The sequence below is a fragment of the Alosa alosa genome, chromosome 13 (assembly GCF_017589495.1).
Source record: "Alosa alosa isolate M-15738 ecotype Scorff River chromosome 13, AALO_Geno_1.1, whole genome shotgun sequence".
NCBI classification, from domain to species: Eukaryota; Metazoa; Chordata; class Actinopteri; order Clupeiformes; family Clupeidae; genus Alosa; species Alosa alosa.
Genome location: NC_063201.1, coordinates 29038392 through 29054604, shown reverse-complemented (window position 1 = coordinate 29054604; position 16213 = coordinate 29038392). Strand labels below are relative to the sequence as shown.

General features: G+C 43.0%; 2 protein-coding genes across 2 annotated transcripts; one reads left to right on the top strand and one right to left on the bottom strand.

Moving 5' to 3' along the window:
- Positions 1–10: 10 nt before the first annotated feature.
- LOC125305556 (60S ribosomal protein L30) lies at positions 11–3457 on the bottom strand. Its single transcript, XM_048260349.1, has 5 exons — positions 3387–3457; positions 3229–3277; positions 2149–2294; positions 1746–1876; positions 11–132 (listed from the first exon to the last, which is right to left on the bottom strand). The coding sequence occupies exons 2-5, from the start codon at positions 3247–3249 to the stop codon at positions 77–79; spliced, it is 354 nt and encodes a 117-aa protein (XP_048116306.1). The 5' UTR covers positions 3250–3277; positions 3387–3457; the 3' UTR covers positions 11–76.
- A 4083-nt stretch (positions 3458–7540) lies between these two features.
- Positions 7541–16160, top strand: LOC125305553 (skin secretory protein xP2-like). The gene is made up of 4 exons (XM_048260345.1): positions 7541–7953; positions 12743–13765; positions 15851–15928; positions 16098–16160. Exons 1-4 carry the CDS (start codon positions 7863–7865, stop codon positions 16115–16117), a joined length of 1212 nt encoding a protein of 403 aa, XP_048116302.1. The 5' UTR covers positions 7541–7862; the 3' UTR covers positions 16118–16160.
- Positions 16161–16213: the final 53 nt, after the last annotated feature.

The window sequence follows — 16213 nt, the reverse complement described above, 5'->3', positions numbered from 1 at the left end:
TATGTCTTCAATTCAAAGAGAAGAACAACTTTTTTGTAATATTTTTTTATTACAACTTTGGGTGTGGGCTGTACAGTTACTTCTCGCCCGGCTGCTGCTGGTCGGGCATGCTCCTGATGATGTCGGAATCGCCTGTGAAAAAAGCACAACATGAGTAACAGAAAACACCAGACCACACACCAAAGTTCAGCTAGCTGTCGCAACCTTGGTTCAGCTAGCTGTCGTTCACATCAGACCTCCGTGCTCATTTTTAAAGAGCTTTATTCCATTTATAAACTATTTTCTAAATGTATTTGCTCGCAAAACTAAACAGATTGTCTGCCTACTACCATATGGTTATTATTTTAATTGTGATAGCCTTATAATTATTAAACATAGGACTAGGTACTCATTGTTTGCTTATTTTATTAGACGTTTGATGAATAGCCTACTGTAGTTGATTTGAAGTGGAGAGGCAAGTTTTCGAAGGTGTTTTCAACTATGATATAAAGGTATATCATAGTATGTGCATCTTTGTAATGGAAAGCGCTTTTTTTTAATGACGTTGCGTGTCGAGACAAGGAAGCACTCACAAAGATTAACAATCCAGCTAGGCATAGAGAACGACTGGCTAAATATTGCTTAAATCTGGTTAGCATTATAACCAAGTTGCGCTAATTTGTTCAATTCTGCAGGAAACACTGCGGCCCAGTTACATGATTCTCTTCTCCACTCAAGTCAAAGCTGTGTGTAATGGACAGAAAATGACACAGAAAATGTCACCAACAAAGCAGGGGTGAGAACAGAAAAGACCGTGGAGGTCTGATCTGCATATTCTCATGTTGGGTTTTTTTATCTCGCGAAGTACTAGCCCTGTGCAGACCATGGAGTGGTCAGACAGACGAGAATGATTCGCGGTGAGAATGATCAGCACTGTCACACTTTTGCGCCAGGACTGTGTATAAATGCCAGAGTTTTAAGCGTGCACGCACACACACACACCTCACAGAAAGCTAGAGGACTACGAGGAGTAATTTAGGAGGCCTACACTCTTGCAGGAACACCACATGATCCAGTGCAAAAGAGTGCAGTGAGACTATTTGATAGATTGCAGCCGAAGAAACTAATGGGGGAGTGTGAGAAAGAAATAACTCAAAGGACTGCGGCAAGAAACATGTTTCACACCAACAGGTTGGTGGATTTTAATGCAAGGAACATTCACAGGAGAGGGACCGAGGAATCCACCCTAAGGGAAATGTCGATCTGAGTTTTTTTTGTGGAGGAAAGGATCCTGCAGGACTGGGACTGAAACATGCATTCTAAACAAACCTCTAGAACAGTCCGCTGAATGAGACAAAGTCTATTGGACTCGACTCTCGGATTCCCATTTCAAAGCGTGGACTGATTGTCCCAGAAAACACGTCATACAAACACCCAGTAGTGCACCACCTTCATCAAAATAGACTGAAAACAGACCAAAATATACTGAAAACGGACCATGTCTTGTTTGATTTAACATCTAGGGCCCTCATTTAGATGGCAGGAAAAATCTTGTCAACAAGCAAAGTTCTTGTGTGTGAACTAAAGCTACTGTGAGACCATGTGGGAGTACTTAGTCCACTCATCGATGTTTGTGCTAAGATCTAGCTCATGGAGTTATTAGCAAATTAAATGTGCTTGGTTATTAAATTAGCTTTAGCTAGACTTAAGACCTTGCACTTTACCTATAAGTAAAATTAGGGCCCCCAGTGTGTTGCTGTACTCACCTGGATCAATGATGGCCAGTGTGCACACCCTGAAGTATTTACCACAAGCTGTGCCGAGCTCTATGTTGTTCCCGCTGTAGTGATGGACTCCCGTCTTGGCCAGCATGGCGTAATACTCAATTTCGGATTTCCTGCAGGAAAACCATGATTAATAGAACATAACACAAAACAACTGCAATTCCTAAGCTCAAAAAACAACTGCAAAGGGAATAGAAAGAAACAGTAATGGTAGTCTTATCAAAATGACATCACTCATCATTTGATATGATCAAAGAGTGAAATCTGAAATCTGAACACTTAACCACAACCTTTACCACCCCTTACAAAGAGTTCCAAACAGGACTGAGTACTGCACCCCACAGTGTCTTATACAATAATTTATGTCCAAAATACGTTATGTTACCTCAGAGCGGGGGTGTTGTTGGCCAGGATGACCAGCTTGGCTTTTCCCTGGCGAATCATCTTGAGCGTCTGTCTGTAGCCCAAGACGTACTTGCCGCTCTTCATCACCAGTTGGAGCCGGGAGTTGATGGACTCCAGGGACTTTTTCTGAACCACCACACAATAGTCCAAGGTCAGACATCATAACTCAAAACACAACAGTCTCATACATTCGGATGACTACAACACCCACACAAACGAACATCATTCCCTGTTGTCTGCCTGCTAAATTGGATTGAACCAGGTATATGTGTGCTGGTTAAAGTAGTTTTCTCTGCAAGCTGTCTGCACTGTAATGGTTTTGAATACGTGGTACCTGAATGCTTAACTTCTCCCTATTTATTTGAAAACGAACTAAAAACAACCGAGTTGTGTGATTCTCTTCTCCACTCAAAAGTCAAGGCTGTGTGTAGACATACGATGACATCAGTATTTTTAATTAAATGTCACCAACAAGGCAGGGGTGAGAACAGAAAAGACCGTAGAGGTCTGATCTGCATATTCTCGTGTTGGTTTTTTATCTTGCGAAGTACCAGCCCTGTGCAGACCATGGAGAGGTCAGACAAGCGAGAATGATTCGCGGTGAGAACGATTAGCGTTGTCACACTTTTGTCATCAGTGGATTCTCATACAGTTTGGTTATAAAAGCAACACGTGCATTTAGATCAAAGATCCTTGACTACTGACCGCTCCGCTTCAACCCTCTCGGTTTAGACGTTAGCTCACATTTTCAGCATGTTTCCCATACGTACAGGAAGTAAAGTTAGCCCAATAAGAACTAACGTTAGCACACAGTTAGCCAGCCACTGCTGAACTATCGCCCGACAATGTAAATTCAACTACGAGTTATCAACACATCATAACACTGCGTTAAAATAACACATTTGTAATAACTTGTGGCGTTTTTACGACAACATGAAGATAGAAAATACGTTATCTTAGCCATGTGTTGGGTCTATTCACTACCACGTGAAAAACCTTGCACGTAAGCTAAGTTGGCTAACTGGCTAGTTAGCAAGCTATGGGAGTGCAGTTCACTCACCGTTTTCTTTGCGGCAACCATTTTTGCTGTTGAATCCCTTTCGACCCACCTAAGCAAAATAGATAAGGGTTAATTTCAGCAATTCAAATAGTGAGTGTGACACGTGAAAAGTCTCAAATGGTAATAATATTCCCACTTTAACACACAACACTATTTACCGGTTGTGTGCTCCGATGTGGCCTAGGCTAGAAAGAGAGATTGTCCCAGGATGCAACGCTTTAATGTCGTCACCAGCGCGAATTTCAACTCGATTCAAAGTAACTTTATTGACACGACACGATGACCTTTCATAAAGGCCTTTGTTGACTGAAAATATCGATGAAGATGTAGCCTAGGCTACAAGGGAAAACTAGAGCAATAAACGAAGGTTACATTTTCTTTGACGTAATGAGATACTACTTTAATTCATAATATCATTTTAGTATACAACATTCAAGCTTTGTGATTTGGTTTGGTCTGGTTGTAATAAATATGCTGCTTTCAATAAATAGGCCTATGCTCAAAGTTCCTGATGGTCAAGATAATTATGTTTATGTTTTTGGTTCTTTGCAGACGCTTTTGTCCTAAGCAAAATTATATAACATTATGAATGAATACTTATGTAACATAATTAATTATTGGTTCTTGCCAAATTAACCATCAGGGCTCAAGCATATCCAGGGGCTGCTGTATCACCCTTGTTCAATGGGTAGCATTAGTGGCAGGCCATCTATATTTAGCAGGAATTAATTAAGCCATATTTTACCTATACTACATTGTAACATTTCGTAAAAAAAATCCATTATGTACAATTGGGTGGCATGTTTTTTTCCCTCCTAAAATCAAGCATGTTCTTTTTCTTGTTTTGGTGGCAAACATGTTTGCTAATTAGGGTGTAAATGGTGCGATGGTTCAGTAGTGGAATATTTCTTTAAAAAGACAATTTGACTTTTAGTCAAGACATAGTGCTCATAAGGAATGCCTGTAGATGGATGTTCAGAATACCGCAAAATACCTCCTAGATTACTGTTCACACAATTGCTCAGAATACAGCAAAATACCTCTCTAGATTACTGTTCACACAATTGCTTCGGTACTTACTGGGGACACATTTTTTTTTTTTCAATTTTGAAAGACTTTGCAGCACAAGTACTTCAAATATTTTTCTGTGTAATTAGGCCTTGGCTGTATTTTCGCACTCAAGATGAATGGGCAAAATAATAAGCCTGTATAACATTTGAATGCAAGAATGATTTGTGCACAAGGATACAGTAAATCCACATGATAGATTTGAGGTCTGGTGTTCAGTTTCCTTACTCCTAATTCCTTAAAATATGTAAGGTATAAGACGTGTAAATAATAACATATTTGGAATTAAGAATACATTGCTTGAGCTGTCCCCTCACCAAATAACATGCACACACTCTCATATGTATCATCATATAAGAGCCCATTCTTACAAGACCTCTGGATATCCACTCATCCACTAGTGAACTAAGTGAATAACAATGTGATTATTCCATGGGCGTAGATTTAGGGTGGGACGCTAAGGACTAGTCCTAATCAAAATTTTAAGATGACAAAATTGTCCCCACCAATATTTTAGCGAACTTATTTGTACTGCTGATCATTCCGACAGCCAGCACGACAATACAAGAAACGTCAGGGTTATCTGACACGCAGGCTACACGCATGGAGAATGCCAATGCACAGGCTACTTTGCAGTGGCAGTCAAGCGAGCAGGTGTGTCAACGACAACGGTAAGTTACCAGGGCTGTCTGTCTGCCAATACATACCCCATAAAAGGCCAAAGTAAAACATTTTGATATTGAATTTGACTGACAGAGCTTTCAATTCGGCAGCCGTGGCCTAGGCTACTGGTTAGCGCTTCGGACTTGTAACCGGAGGGTTGCCGACTCGAACCCCGACCCCTCATTGCTACCCAAGCGCTGCTGTTGTTGCAGGTAGCTCACTGCGCCGGGATTAGTGTGTGCTTCACCTCACTGTGTGCTGAGTGTTTCACTAATTCACGGATTGGGATAAATGCAGAGATTAAAATATACTTATACTTACAATTAACCACATTATAATCAATAGGCCAAAATCATAATTGTGTATCTGTGCCGAATTTCGTAATTCAAGTCCAGTGTAGAACTGAATAAGAAAATCATAAGGCTGTATATCTTGAACTTCCAGTATGTGAGAAACTTGACCTGCCTTAATATCTCCAACCTCAAGTATGCAGATAATAAGGAAATATAATTGTTATTTAATTAAACAAGGTGAACTTCTCCCCACTGTGCAATGCAGAAAAGGATGCTACAAGGAAGGGAATTCAAACACACTCAACACCTTACCATCTATTGATGTCATTGTGGTTCATTGAGATGTCTGACATTTTTTCTGTTAATTGGCTTGGATACAAAAGGACATTGTTGCCTTTGTCGGTGTCCTTATGTGAACTTGCACAGGTAACCTTGCTCATCTTTACTTGCGTACGACTTCACACCAGTGCTTCAGGGCAGCCGTGGCCTACTGGTTAGCGGTTCGAACCCCGATCAGAGTGCCCTTGAGCAAGGCACCTAACCCCTCACTGCTCCTTGAGCGCCGCTGTTGTTGCAGGCAGCTTACTGCGCCCGATGATTAGTGGGTACCCTCACTGTGTGTTCACTGTGTGCTGAGTGTGTTTCACTAATTCACAGATTGGGATAAATGCAGAGACCAAATTTCCCTCACGGGATCAAAAGAGTATTTATACTTATACTTATACTTCAGACCAGAGCTGATGCTTAAGCAAAGGCCGTCACTGAAAAGCTGTGAATGTCGTTGAACACAGCTGTTCTCACATTAGCTGATTGCGATAAACATTAACCATTGTTGCCTAATTACCAATTATTCATCAAGTAGTAACTTTTTTTTTGTGTTTTTCACATAGTATTTTGCAGTATTTTTAAAATACAAAAATACACACCAAAAAAGTATTTTGATACAAAATACAGAGCCATTTCCTTCAACCCAATAAAATAGAAATTACAAAATACTATTTTGTATTTGAAATACATATTACATGTTTCAGAAATCTTGACATGTCTAAGTTTTGGGTTGCAATATACAGGTAGTGGGCTCTCTGTTAATTTTAATGAGTAGGCCTAAGCCTAAAGTTACAGCATTTCTATCACAATTGACCAGACTTTGACCTTTGGTCTGCTTTTAACAAAATTCTGGCTATGATTGTTCCTTGTATTACATCATGAGCCATCACTGTACCTATTGCATTCTACTGTTGTTAGCCTTAAGCCTAACTCAGTCATATGTTATACCACATCACCCTCCATTAGAAGTGCAATGAGCTGCATTGAGCATAATAAACTGCATTTAGAATTCCAAATTCATATTTCTAGATATTTTGGTGAAAGTAACTCAAAAGTAATACAATAGTAGTGTAATGCCTTACAATTCAGATACATATTATAATGTAACAAATTATTTTGAAATGACAGTAATGAGTAATACATAATACGATTTTGAAGTAACTTGCCCAACACTGATGACAACCATCACTTTCTATGTGTGTGTGTGTGTGTGTGTGTGTGTGTGTGTGTGTGTGTGTGTGTGTGTGGAGGGTCAATCAAATTCTATGATTGCCACTGATGTGAATGATCTCACAAATCACACAAACCAAATCAAGTTTTAAACAAATCGCAAAAGTATCGAAATTGAGATTCTTCACTTAGTATTGGTATTGAAACACTAATGTTGGTATTGTGACAACAGGAGTTGGGGATGTGTCCCCACCAAAGCTGAGACCAAACCTACGCCCTTGGATTATTCACTATAATTCAATTTGTAGTGAATGAGTGGTAGTCCACTGTATGTGGAATCCCTGAATAGCACCATACCTTGTCAATAGGTGGCGACATATCTTCATTTAATTGCTTGCCATCGTTAAACCATCCCTGTGTCGTCTATTCAGACCTGGGATGTATGACGGCATTATTAAACGATTGAGCATACAAAAGCATATTGAAACAAAACATACATAGGCCTACACAAACATGTGCATACATATAATTACAAATAAGCCATGGTTATGCGTGCATTTTTGGTGAGAACAGTGACGAGACAGACACTTAGGCCTATTCATTAATGGTTAATTTTACATATAATGTTCTTAATTGCAATTTTTCAATTTGACTGTGCAAAAACACCACTCATAACCATTCCTACACATCCATATGCTTGCAACTGCGCGAGCGTGCATCACCATCACCACCAGGTGGATTTATTCCAGCACTCCATAGATAAGTAGTCACTTTCTAGACAGACTGGTTCACGCATGCTCAAAAGCACTTACTTCTCACACTCAGAGCAACAGTTTGCCAGTTTTAAAGCGTCTTCTCCACGTTCATTTCATTTCAGAGCTCACAACGCGTCGTTGTCTAGGGCATGAATGAGGTTGGAAGGCCATGCATTAAGACAACCGACAGGGAGATATGCGTTGCCTCTACTCCTAAAAATCGAGTAGCTCGGTGAATTGCACAAATCTGACGCTGGCATTGCAAATTATTTTGTGAACGAATAAGGGCTGTACTATAAATTCCTGAAGTGTTATAAAATAGCCATCAGTTGCCTCGTCTCTTTGTGCATAAAACAAAATGGGGTGTTCCTCTTCCAGCTCTCAGACCGTAGCCCAAGAGAACCGACCGGGCACCAAACCTGAAGAAAGCAATGGAGACACAACTTTCGGTAAGTGGCACACTGTACATTCTGTCCAAGTCATGTAGGCCCGTAATTTCCTAGAGTGCCTTTAAGCATTTCTTAGCGGATGATCACTCTTGAAATCTGTTATTTCAGCAGCCAGTCTGGCCTTTTGTTTTGTATTTATTCAGTTTAACATATTACCTGCAATGCAATTATGCTGACATGTAGCCTAATTGATAGGGTAAGTTAAGAAATGTGATGCTTTACCAAGGCATTGAGTGCATGGGACGCGTCATCGATTTTGCGTGAAGTTTGTAACCTACTCTAGCCTATTTGTGTGCATTGTCCTACACTCACTATAATTGCGACCCTTTTTTTTTTAGATCGATTATGTAGCCTAATGTGATCTGTTTAAATAAAGGAGCTTAGACGAAATGTATAGATCAGTATGTAACTGTATAATTTCAGTATGAGAACATGGTGTTCCTGTGAGTTAATTGATCGCATGGGTAAACCTGAAGCAGGATATGAAGGGAAAGGAAGTGTGGCAGTCAGACCTGAATCTTTGTTTCATCACAGAGAATGGTAGTTGATAAGGAAGGGAGAGAGACTGATTGTTGGAGCATGACAAATCATAACATTTGATTAACTAATATTACCCTGTACTGAGCAATCACTTGATCTTTTTCACCAAGGTGAGGGATTGTGAGTTACAAAGGGAAGATCTTAAAAACAGACTTTAGAAAAGTTTTGGATGGTTGTTGGCACAGCATTTGCATTTCTGATGAAACACTCTCATGGCCAAAAAGTACATCTGCACCCCCAGGGCAAGAATGCAGAGCTGCTTTTCCTCTGCCTAATCAGTGAAGTGGTTAAATAGAGATCATACACCTCAGTGGGTCCATCATCAGGACTCCTAGGTGCAATTTACCCCAAGCACACCTATTCAACAAGACTAATGACTTTGGTCGGGACTGGTATATAAGGGGGAAACAATACACTGGCACACTGTTATGAAGTGGAGGGTTGGGAGAGGCACAAAGGACATTCCTGATCAGTAGCATAGCTGCTAGCAATGGAACGCCTATTAAACCCATCATTAGCTAAATTATTCTAAAAATATACATTTTGTGAAGGTCTAACAAAAGTAATGGTGGTGAAAAGGATTGTAGACAATAATCACACATCACATACATGCCACGAGCACTCTGAAGACATGCAAGTCCGGGGGGAGGGGTTCCTACACTGGGGAGAGGAGAGAAAACACAAACACCTACTGCTTGCGTTCCACAGATAACAGAGAAAAGTCTTTTAATGCCCCCATTGTTGATTTGTGTAAACTGGTGTTGGCCATTTGTTTGGATGTTTTATTTCTCTCTCTCTCTCTCTCTTGTTTGAATGTTTTATTTCTCTCTCTCTCTCTCTCTCTCTCTCACCCTCTCTCTCTCACACACACACACACACACACACACACACACACACACACACATATAGGCCACATATTGTCCATTCATTGCCCTTGCATCGCATGGCTCCAGCAGCACACTCCCCAGCTGAGGCAAAGTTATGTAATGTGTTTTAACGTACAGAGTGTGCCTGCTGTCTAGGCTGTTCTACTCCCCTGTGGATTTGGATAGCCTCACTTTACACTCTTATTTCTTCAGTGAGTTGAGGTGGGACTTCAGCTGTACAAGTCTGTGTTATCACTGTTTCATTAATTCTCACCTTGCTTTAATTTGAGTTATTTTATTGACAAATCTTCCAAGGCAAATGTAAAAGAACTGGGCTATTGTCTGTCCTCTGGATGTGTATATTTGCTTTAGGCAAAAATGAAATGGAATGCTTTGTTATTTTCAAATGGGTCAGAAATGTAAGCCGCCCCATTTCAGCATTTCTTTCTTCAGAGACGGGCCAAAGCAGAAGCAGACACGATTGGTATCAGTCGTAGCTAGTCCCTGGCACCACTCAAACCATGCCTGGCCTTCTTCTTTGTCTGGACATTGAGTGCTGGTCACCTGGACATGTAGAGACGCTTGTTCGAGAGACTTACGTCACCATCTCAGCCTACACTGTGCCATGTTGTCCCGGTAAGGCAGCATGGTGATGGAGAGATAGAGAGAGAGAGAGATAGAGAGTGATATATTGTACTCAGTCACTGTCCTGCATCCAACATTACAGTGCCCCTCCTCCCTCGGCCGGGACTGTTTTGACTGGGTTCTCTGTCATCCTTGGCCATTTTTCATGTTGACACACAAATCATCCGGCCCCAGTGCTCTGCTGTGAGAGGGCTCTGTCTCGGCCCCTCTTTTTCTCATGCCAGCATTGGACAGTGACAGCCTCTCTGCCTACAGGTCCCATATCGTGCCATCAGAAAACAAAGCACTTTACCTTCCACAGTGATGCCAATGAAGTTTATGGTGTGGATGCGTTATAAAGTGTCTTGGATGATGCATGCATGAATCACACACTGTTTAGCTTAGATTCTAAAATAATATTCTTTATTTTCCCATGTTGTTGCCAATCCTTTGGCAATTAAAGCGATAGGATGTGTGATTGCATCCGATAGGATGTGAATGCATCCAATAGGAAGAGAGTATGTGTTTTGTATGCGAGTGGCTGTATATATGCATATCAGCATACGTGTGGACATGCACACAGCCTCTAGCCTGAAAGTCTCTTTCAGCTCCCACCCAGGCACGTGACCCAAAGTGGTAATATGAGACAGGTGCGCTCCATGACCCCTCTCCCTCCCCCTCCCCCACGCCGTGCTGCACAGCACACTTTAAGTTAAACCAAGCCAGGCGTTTCCATGTGCATGGCCACGCTCTCCCCCCTACAACAGGACATGTCTCATGCAGACCCGTCCGGCAAAGCACTGCTGGCCCAGGGAGACGCACACGTCTTGCTGTGTTTGGAGAGATCGGGCCCATGAAGCATCAACATCACACGCTGTTCGTTTTGGGGGGCTCTGCGAAGGACACTAGCTGTTTGCTTTGCCTTGCTCCACTTCTGGTGGTTTGTGCTGGCCCATCACATTCCTTTCCAGTCATTGCCCCCCTCTCTCTCATGCCTTGGGAGGGCTCCCACATTTACAACCAGGAAGTCGGGGGCATCAACAGAGGAAAGGCGTTTAATTTGAACATTTGGGATTCACCAGGCGTGCATGATTCCTAAATCGCTCATATTGTTTCAAATAGACAGCCCTGAGCCAGTTTTGATGGGATTAACTGTGCCACTGCGTAGCTATGACTCACAGGCCTGGTCTGTTTTGATACTGTTTTTTCAGGTATATGTATCTGATTCTCTATTGGACACTCCAGGTTGAGGAGTTGAGGGACATGTTGACACCTTAGGGTGGTATACAAGAGTGCAACCCATCACATGTTTTGGGAGAGTGCTACTCCTCAGATCCACCACCCAGGGTTTACACAAACATGCATCTCAGTAAATCACATTTCCAGCCACAGAAAAAGGATATTTGTTCCCCCCCACTCTTGTTCTATGCATGGCTTTAGGCATTTCTTCTGAACAAAATGGCTTTGTGCAGGCCTGACTGAGATAGTATCTTTTGTTTGCCTCGTTGGTTAGATGTTGTACACATTTTGCGGCTGTTCAAGTGAAGTTTGTTTGGAAAGTATTAATTGTGCACATTAATGTGTGCTAATAGACGTTGCCATATTCTATCTTAATATGGTTCCTTTCATTGTCCGATTTTGTCCATAATGTCTTCAGTTTGTTTGAGTACCACATCTGAAAGACTTTTCATATGCTGTCTGCCTAGAGAAGTTGAGTGCTTCTGTAGTAAATGATTATTCCAGTCTTTATGAAACATTCTTTTTCTACCTCAATTTATGAAAATACTTTTTTATTTCATTAAATGGAGTGTGTACATCTTTATCTATGCGTTATCATTCATTACCCAAACCTGCTAAACATTGTTTGAGCCATTTCACATGGATGATGTGTTCATAAAATGTGGTTATAGAAATATATGACCATGGGGTTCTTAATTTCTTCTGTATTAACTAGATTGGGTCAGGGTTCTCCAGCCTTTGGGGTTCTTAATTTCTTCTGGATTAACTATATTAGGTCAGGGTTCTCCTGCCTTTGCCTACGGGCACTGATCCACTTTCACTGAGGTGTGTGTTGCTCAAAATCTGTGATTCCATTAAAATGACCAGGAGAGTTATGAAATGCTTGGGTAACATGCCAATCTAGACTACAGCATGTTCATGCTTGTGAAAAGATAAATATTAACCCCATCAATGGTCTAACAGGTGTTGTCATGATGATTTGTGTTGGTTAGTCCTATACGTGTTTGCCTTAGCTGCTATTGTCTCTGTTATCTTAAAAGGTGATTTAGTGTTGTCTGTTGCCATGACAAGAGATTCACATTTATAACCTGTGCAGATCTTTTTATGTTTCAAGTCATTTCAAGGAAACCCTTGGGGGTCATCGACGTGACAACAGCCTTATAAACACCTTGATGGCTTTCTGAAATGACATTACTCTCACTGATACATAGTTTCCACTGAGGCCAGTGAGGCCAATGTATTCAGTCTTGCCTAACACATTCATCTACTCCTCCAAAGTTAGCCAATTACCAGACACATTACAGAAAGAATGTGGATAGTTTAATCAGTGTGGGCTCTGTGATGAATTGACTTAATTGATATATGTTCTTTAGTGTTCTTAATGTTTTGTCCACACTATTTGATTGATGTTTTCTCCACATTGTTCGGTACATTTTTTTCCAGCAAGCTAGTATGACTGTTCTCATTTTATCTCATCTTTAGGAAAACAATTTTCATTGTTTTTTTCTCTCCTATGACAGTTGCCCATAATGGGATCATTGCAGAGGACACAGAGACCATTGCAGATCAGATGCAGCTGCCGGTTCAGAGTGCGCTACCGGATGAGTTGCTGCCTGGGGCCGTGGAGGAGCCAGTCGTCCAGGCCTGCGAAGCCACAGAGAGTCTGGAGGTGGAGGAGGCAGCCCCCGCCAAACCAGAGCCTGTGACTGCGCCTGAACCTCCTGTCGAACCGGTTGCCGAGGAAAGCGTTGAAACTGCAGCTCTGGCCACTGAGACTGTGGAGGCTGAGGTGGCTGTGGAGGCAGTCGAGGCAGTTGCCCCTGCTGAGGCCCCAGCTGTTGTGGAGGTAACAGAATCGGAGGAGGCCGTGGCCACCGTCGAGGTTGCGGCTCCAGTAGAAGTTGCGGTGCCTGTAGAGGCTGCTGCACCTGTAGAGGCTGCCGCACCTTCAGAAACGGCAGTGCCAGCTGAGGAAGCTGCTCCAGCAGTCGCCGAAACGGCAGCCCCTGCTGAAGCTCCTGCCCCAGCCGAAACTACCCCTATTGAGGCTGCTGCCCCTGTTGAGGCTGTTGAGGCTGTTGCGGCTGTTGCCCCTGCCGAAGTTGCCCCCGTTGAGGCCGTTGCCCCTGCTGAAGTTGCCCCCGTTGAGGCTGTTGCCCCTGCTGAAGTTGCTGCACCAGCTGAATCGGCGGCAGCTGAGGTCCCAGCAGAGCCTGTAGCACCTGCTGAGCCAGTAGCCATTGTGGAGCCAGTCGCGGCCGCTCCTGCCGCAGCCCCTGTTGAAGCAGCAGCCCCCGCAGAGCCCGAGCCCACCCCCGCCTCTGAACCCACCCCCGGACCCACAGCTGAACCAGCTCCAGTCACTGCTGCAGAGGAGACCAAAGAGCCAGAGCCAGCACCAGCACCCGAAGCCGCCGCCCCAGCTGAGGTGGCCCCTGTAGCAGAAGTCAGCCCCCCGGAGCCAGTTCCAGAGGCAGCCCTGCCAGCCCCCACAGCAGTGGAGCCTGTCGCTGCGGAAGCCGCTCCAGTTGCAGCGCCTGAGGGTACGCCATTAATTTTTGTCCTCATGTAGATGTTGATCATCCCCAACTAATACTGCCTCAACAAACTGGAAAAGTCCCTTGTAAGCATTCATTGTGATCCAGTCATCTGCTGGAGCCTTCTTTTGTCTCCAAACATTTCTTTTTGGTGCCACCACTCCTAGGTGACCTTTTAGGAATTTGAAGTTGTCAGTCGGCCATTTTAGTTTGCGAGTCTGGTATTGCTGACTTGATGTCACCCTTTAACCTCGGAACCTGCCTGATCAAAGATGGCAGTGATGGCTTCTGGCTTATGTATTACTTGTATTTTCTGAATAGATGCAATAAGACTGTCCTGTTTTAAGTCCACCTCTTAACTACTCTTAAACCAGCCTCAGAAGGATGGAAGAAAGCGTTAAAATATGCTTTGACATCCCCTCTGTTTCCCCTGACTAGATCCTGTTACAACACACACATACACACACTCCGTATATTCATGGTCATCATAACAGAGAAGTGAGAGTTTAGCAGCGCTAGGAATTTAGCATAAAACATACATTGACATCTCAATGTATATGGGTCAGTTCTACCGGGTTTCATGAATAACTTTGTAAAGGCCGAATCTGTCCACACAAAGTGCCCTTTTGATTTGTCTAGTCTTGGTGATGAACAGAATAGATATTGTTGTAACATTGAACAGCACATTTAACGCTGTTGGGAGACAAAGCAGCCCCACACAGCACTAGAATGCTGCAGTGGAGTGTGTCACTCTCTTCCTTAGACGCTGTTGTTTTGTTGTTTTTCACAACAGGCTCCCTCTCAGACATGTACAAACACACACACACACTCATGAAGACACATACACACACTCCATGTCTTTCTCTCTTTGTGCCCTGCCAAGGACCACAGTAAACTTATGCACTATTGCCTCAGATTACATAAGATGTGTGTGTATCCACTGCTCAGCAGCTCTAATGCAAATTAACCTTGTCCCCATCTGCGTGGTTGGGACAGGGTGGGATATAATCAGGCCTATTGTGACCTAACAAGCTGCAATACTTATGGCTGTTCCAAGTCAAGGTCCTCCTCACTGCGTTGCTGTGGAGTGTAGTGTCTCTGAGATCCAAATCCCATAGAGCTTCCCACTAAGATGGTTAAAAATAACTATGGATAAACAATTTATTAGTTATTTATGTAACTATTTATTCAAAACGCTCTTCCTTACAATGTATGTGTGCCATACATTACCTTCGCTAACACCTTTTCCCAAAACCACCTCTAGCGCATGTGGCTGTGGCTTACAATCAAGACTTTCCAGTTCCAGTTGGAAGAGCTGGAAGTGTGATCATGTTCTCGTATCACTTGTTGAGAGACCTCCCATGAGGTGAAGGCAAAGAGAACAGTTTTCTATTTTCATACAGACCCAAGGGGCAAAGGCCCAATTACACAAACACATACATCCACCCACTCCGCACTCCAACAGGGAACTCCACTGTAAAGTGATGGAAGTGTGCTTAATGATAACAAGATTGTTCCAGGAGACTCCTCTTGTGTGTATATACAGATACACATGACTAATTATTCATCATTGACTTCAAATGTCCATAAAACAGAATGAAATGAAATGCTTAATAGCACTGGCAAATATTGCTACAATGTACTTGAACTGGTTGTCAGTAGTCTCTCTCAAACACTGAAAGAACACACTGTACTTTTGGGGCAGAGAGGCCTCTGCATCCAGCACGTGCAGAAGGGGCGTTGCATAATGCCCCTAGCCACTCTCCCTAATGCATAGGTTCTATAGAAGCAAAGCCCCACCCCACCAGCTATGGTCTGGAGGTGTTTGTTTATGTCTTAAGAATGTGTCAGGGTAATGTGTGAGGGGCGGGAGTTCACCAAACCAGCTCCAATGAAACAAGCTGTTCCTGTACGTCAGGAACTGTTCATTGATTGAGGACTATCTGTGTGCCGGCTACTTGTCTTGCTAATCAGCTGTCCGGGTCACTGTGATATTTTCAGCTTTCTCCTGTGAGGCTAATGGAATGTCTCACGTGTAACCCCTCATGGGAATGCCAGCAACTGACTTCCTGTCTGTTGGTTCTGTTCTAGGGGGAGTGGCAGAGACAGGAAGTGAGGTGGCCAAAGTGGAGGAGCCAGTAGAAAGCCCCAAGACTGAGGAGACCCCTGGTGAGAGAGGCCTCTAGCATAACTCTCTGCAATGATCCCATAACTCCTACAGCCTGCGTGTGGGGCTGTGTCGCGTACACAATGCATCACTTTAACAGAATATTTTCAAGCATCTTATGTGTCCTTTTTCTTGTGACTCACATCAATCTTGTTTTTCATTATCTTTCAGCTGCCAGTGCAGAGAACTAAAGGAGACTCGCCTACAGCAAACATGGTTGACGTGTAGCCCAAAGAATAAATGAATACATTTACACACATGCGTGCACACACAAACACACACACCCC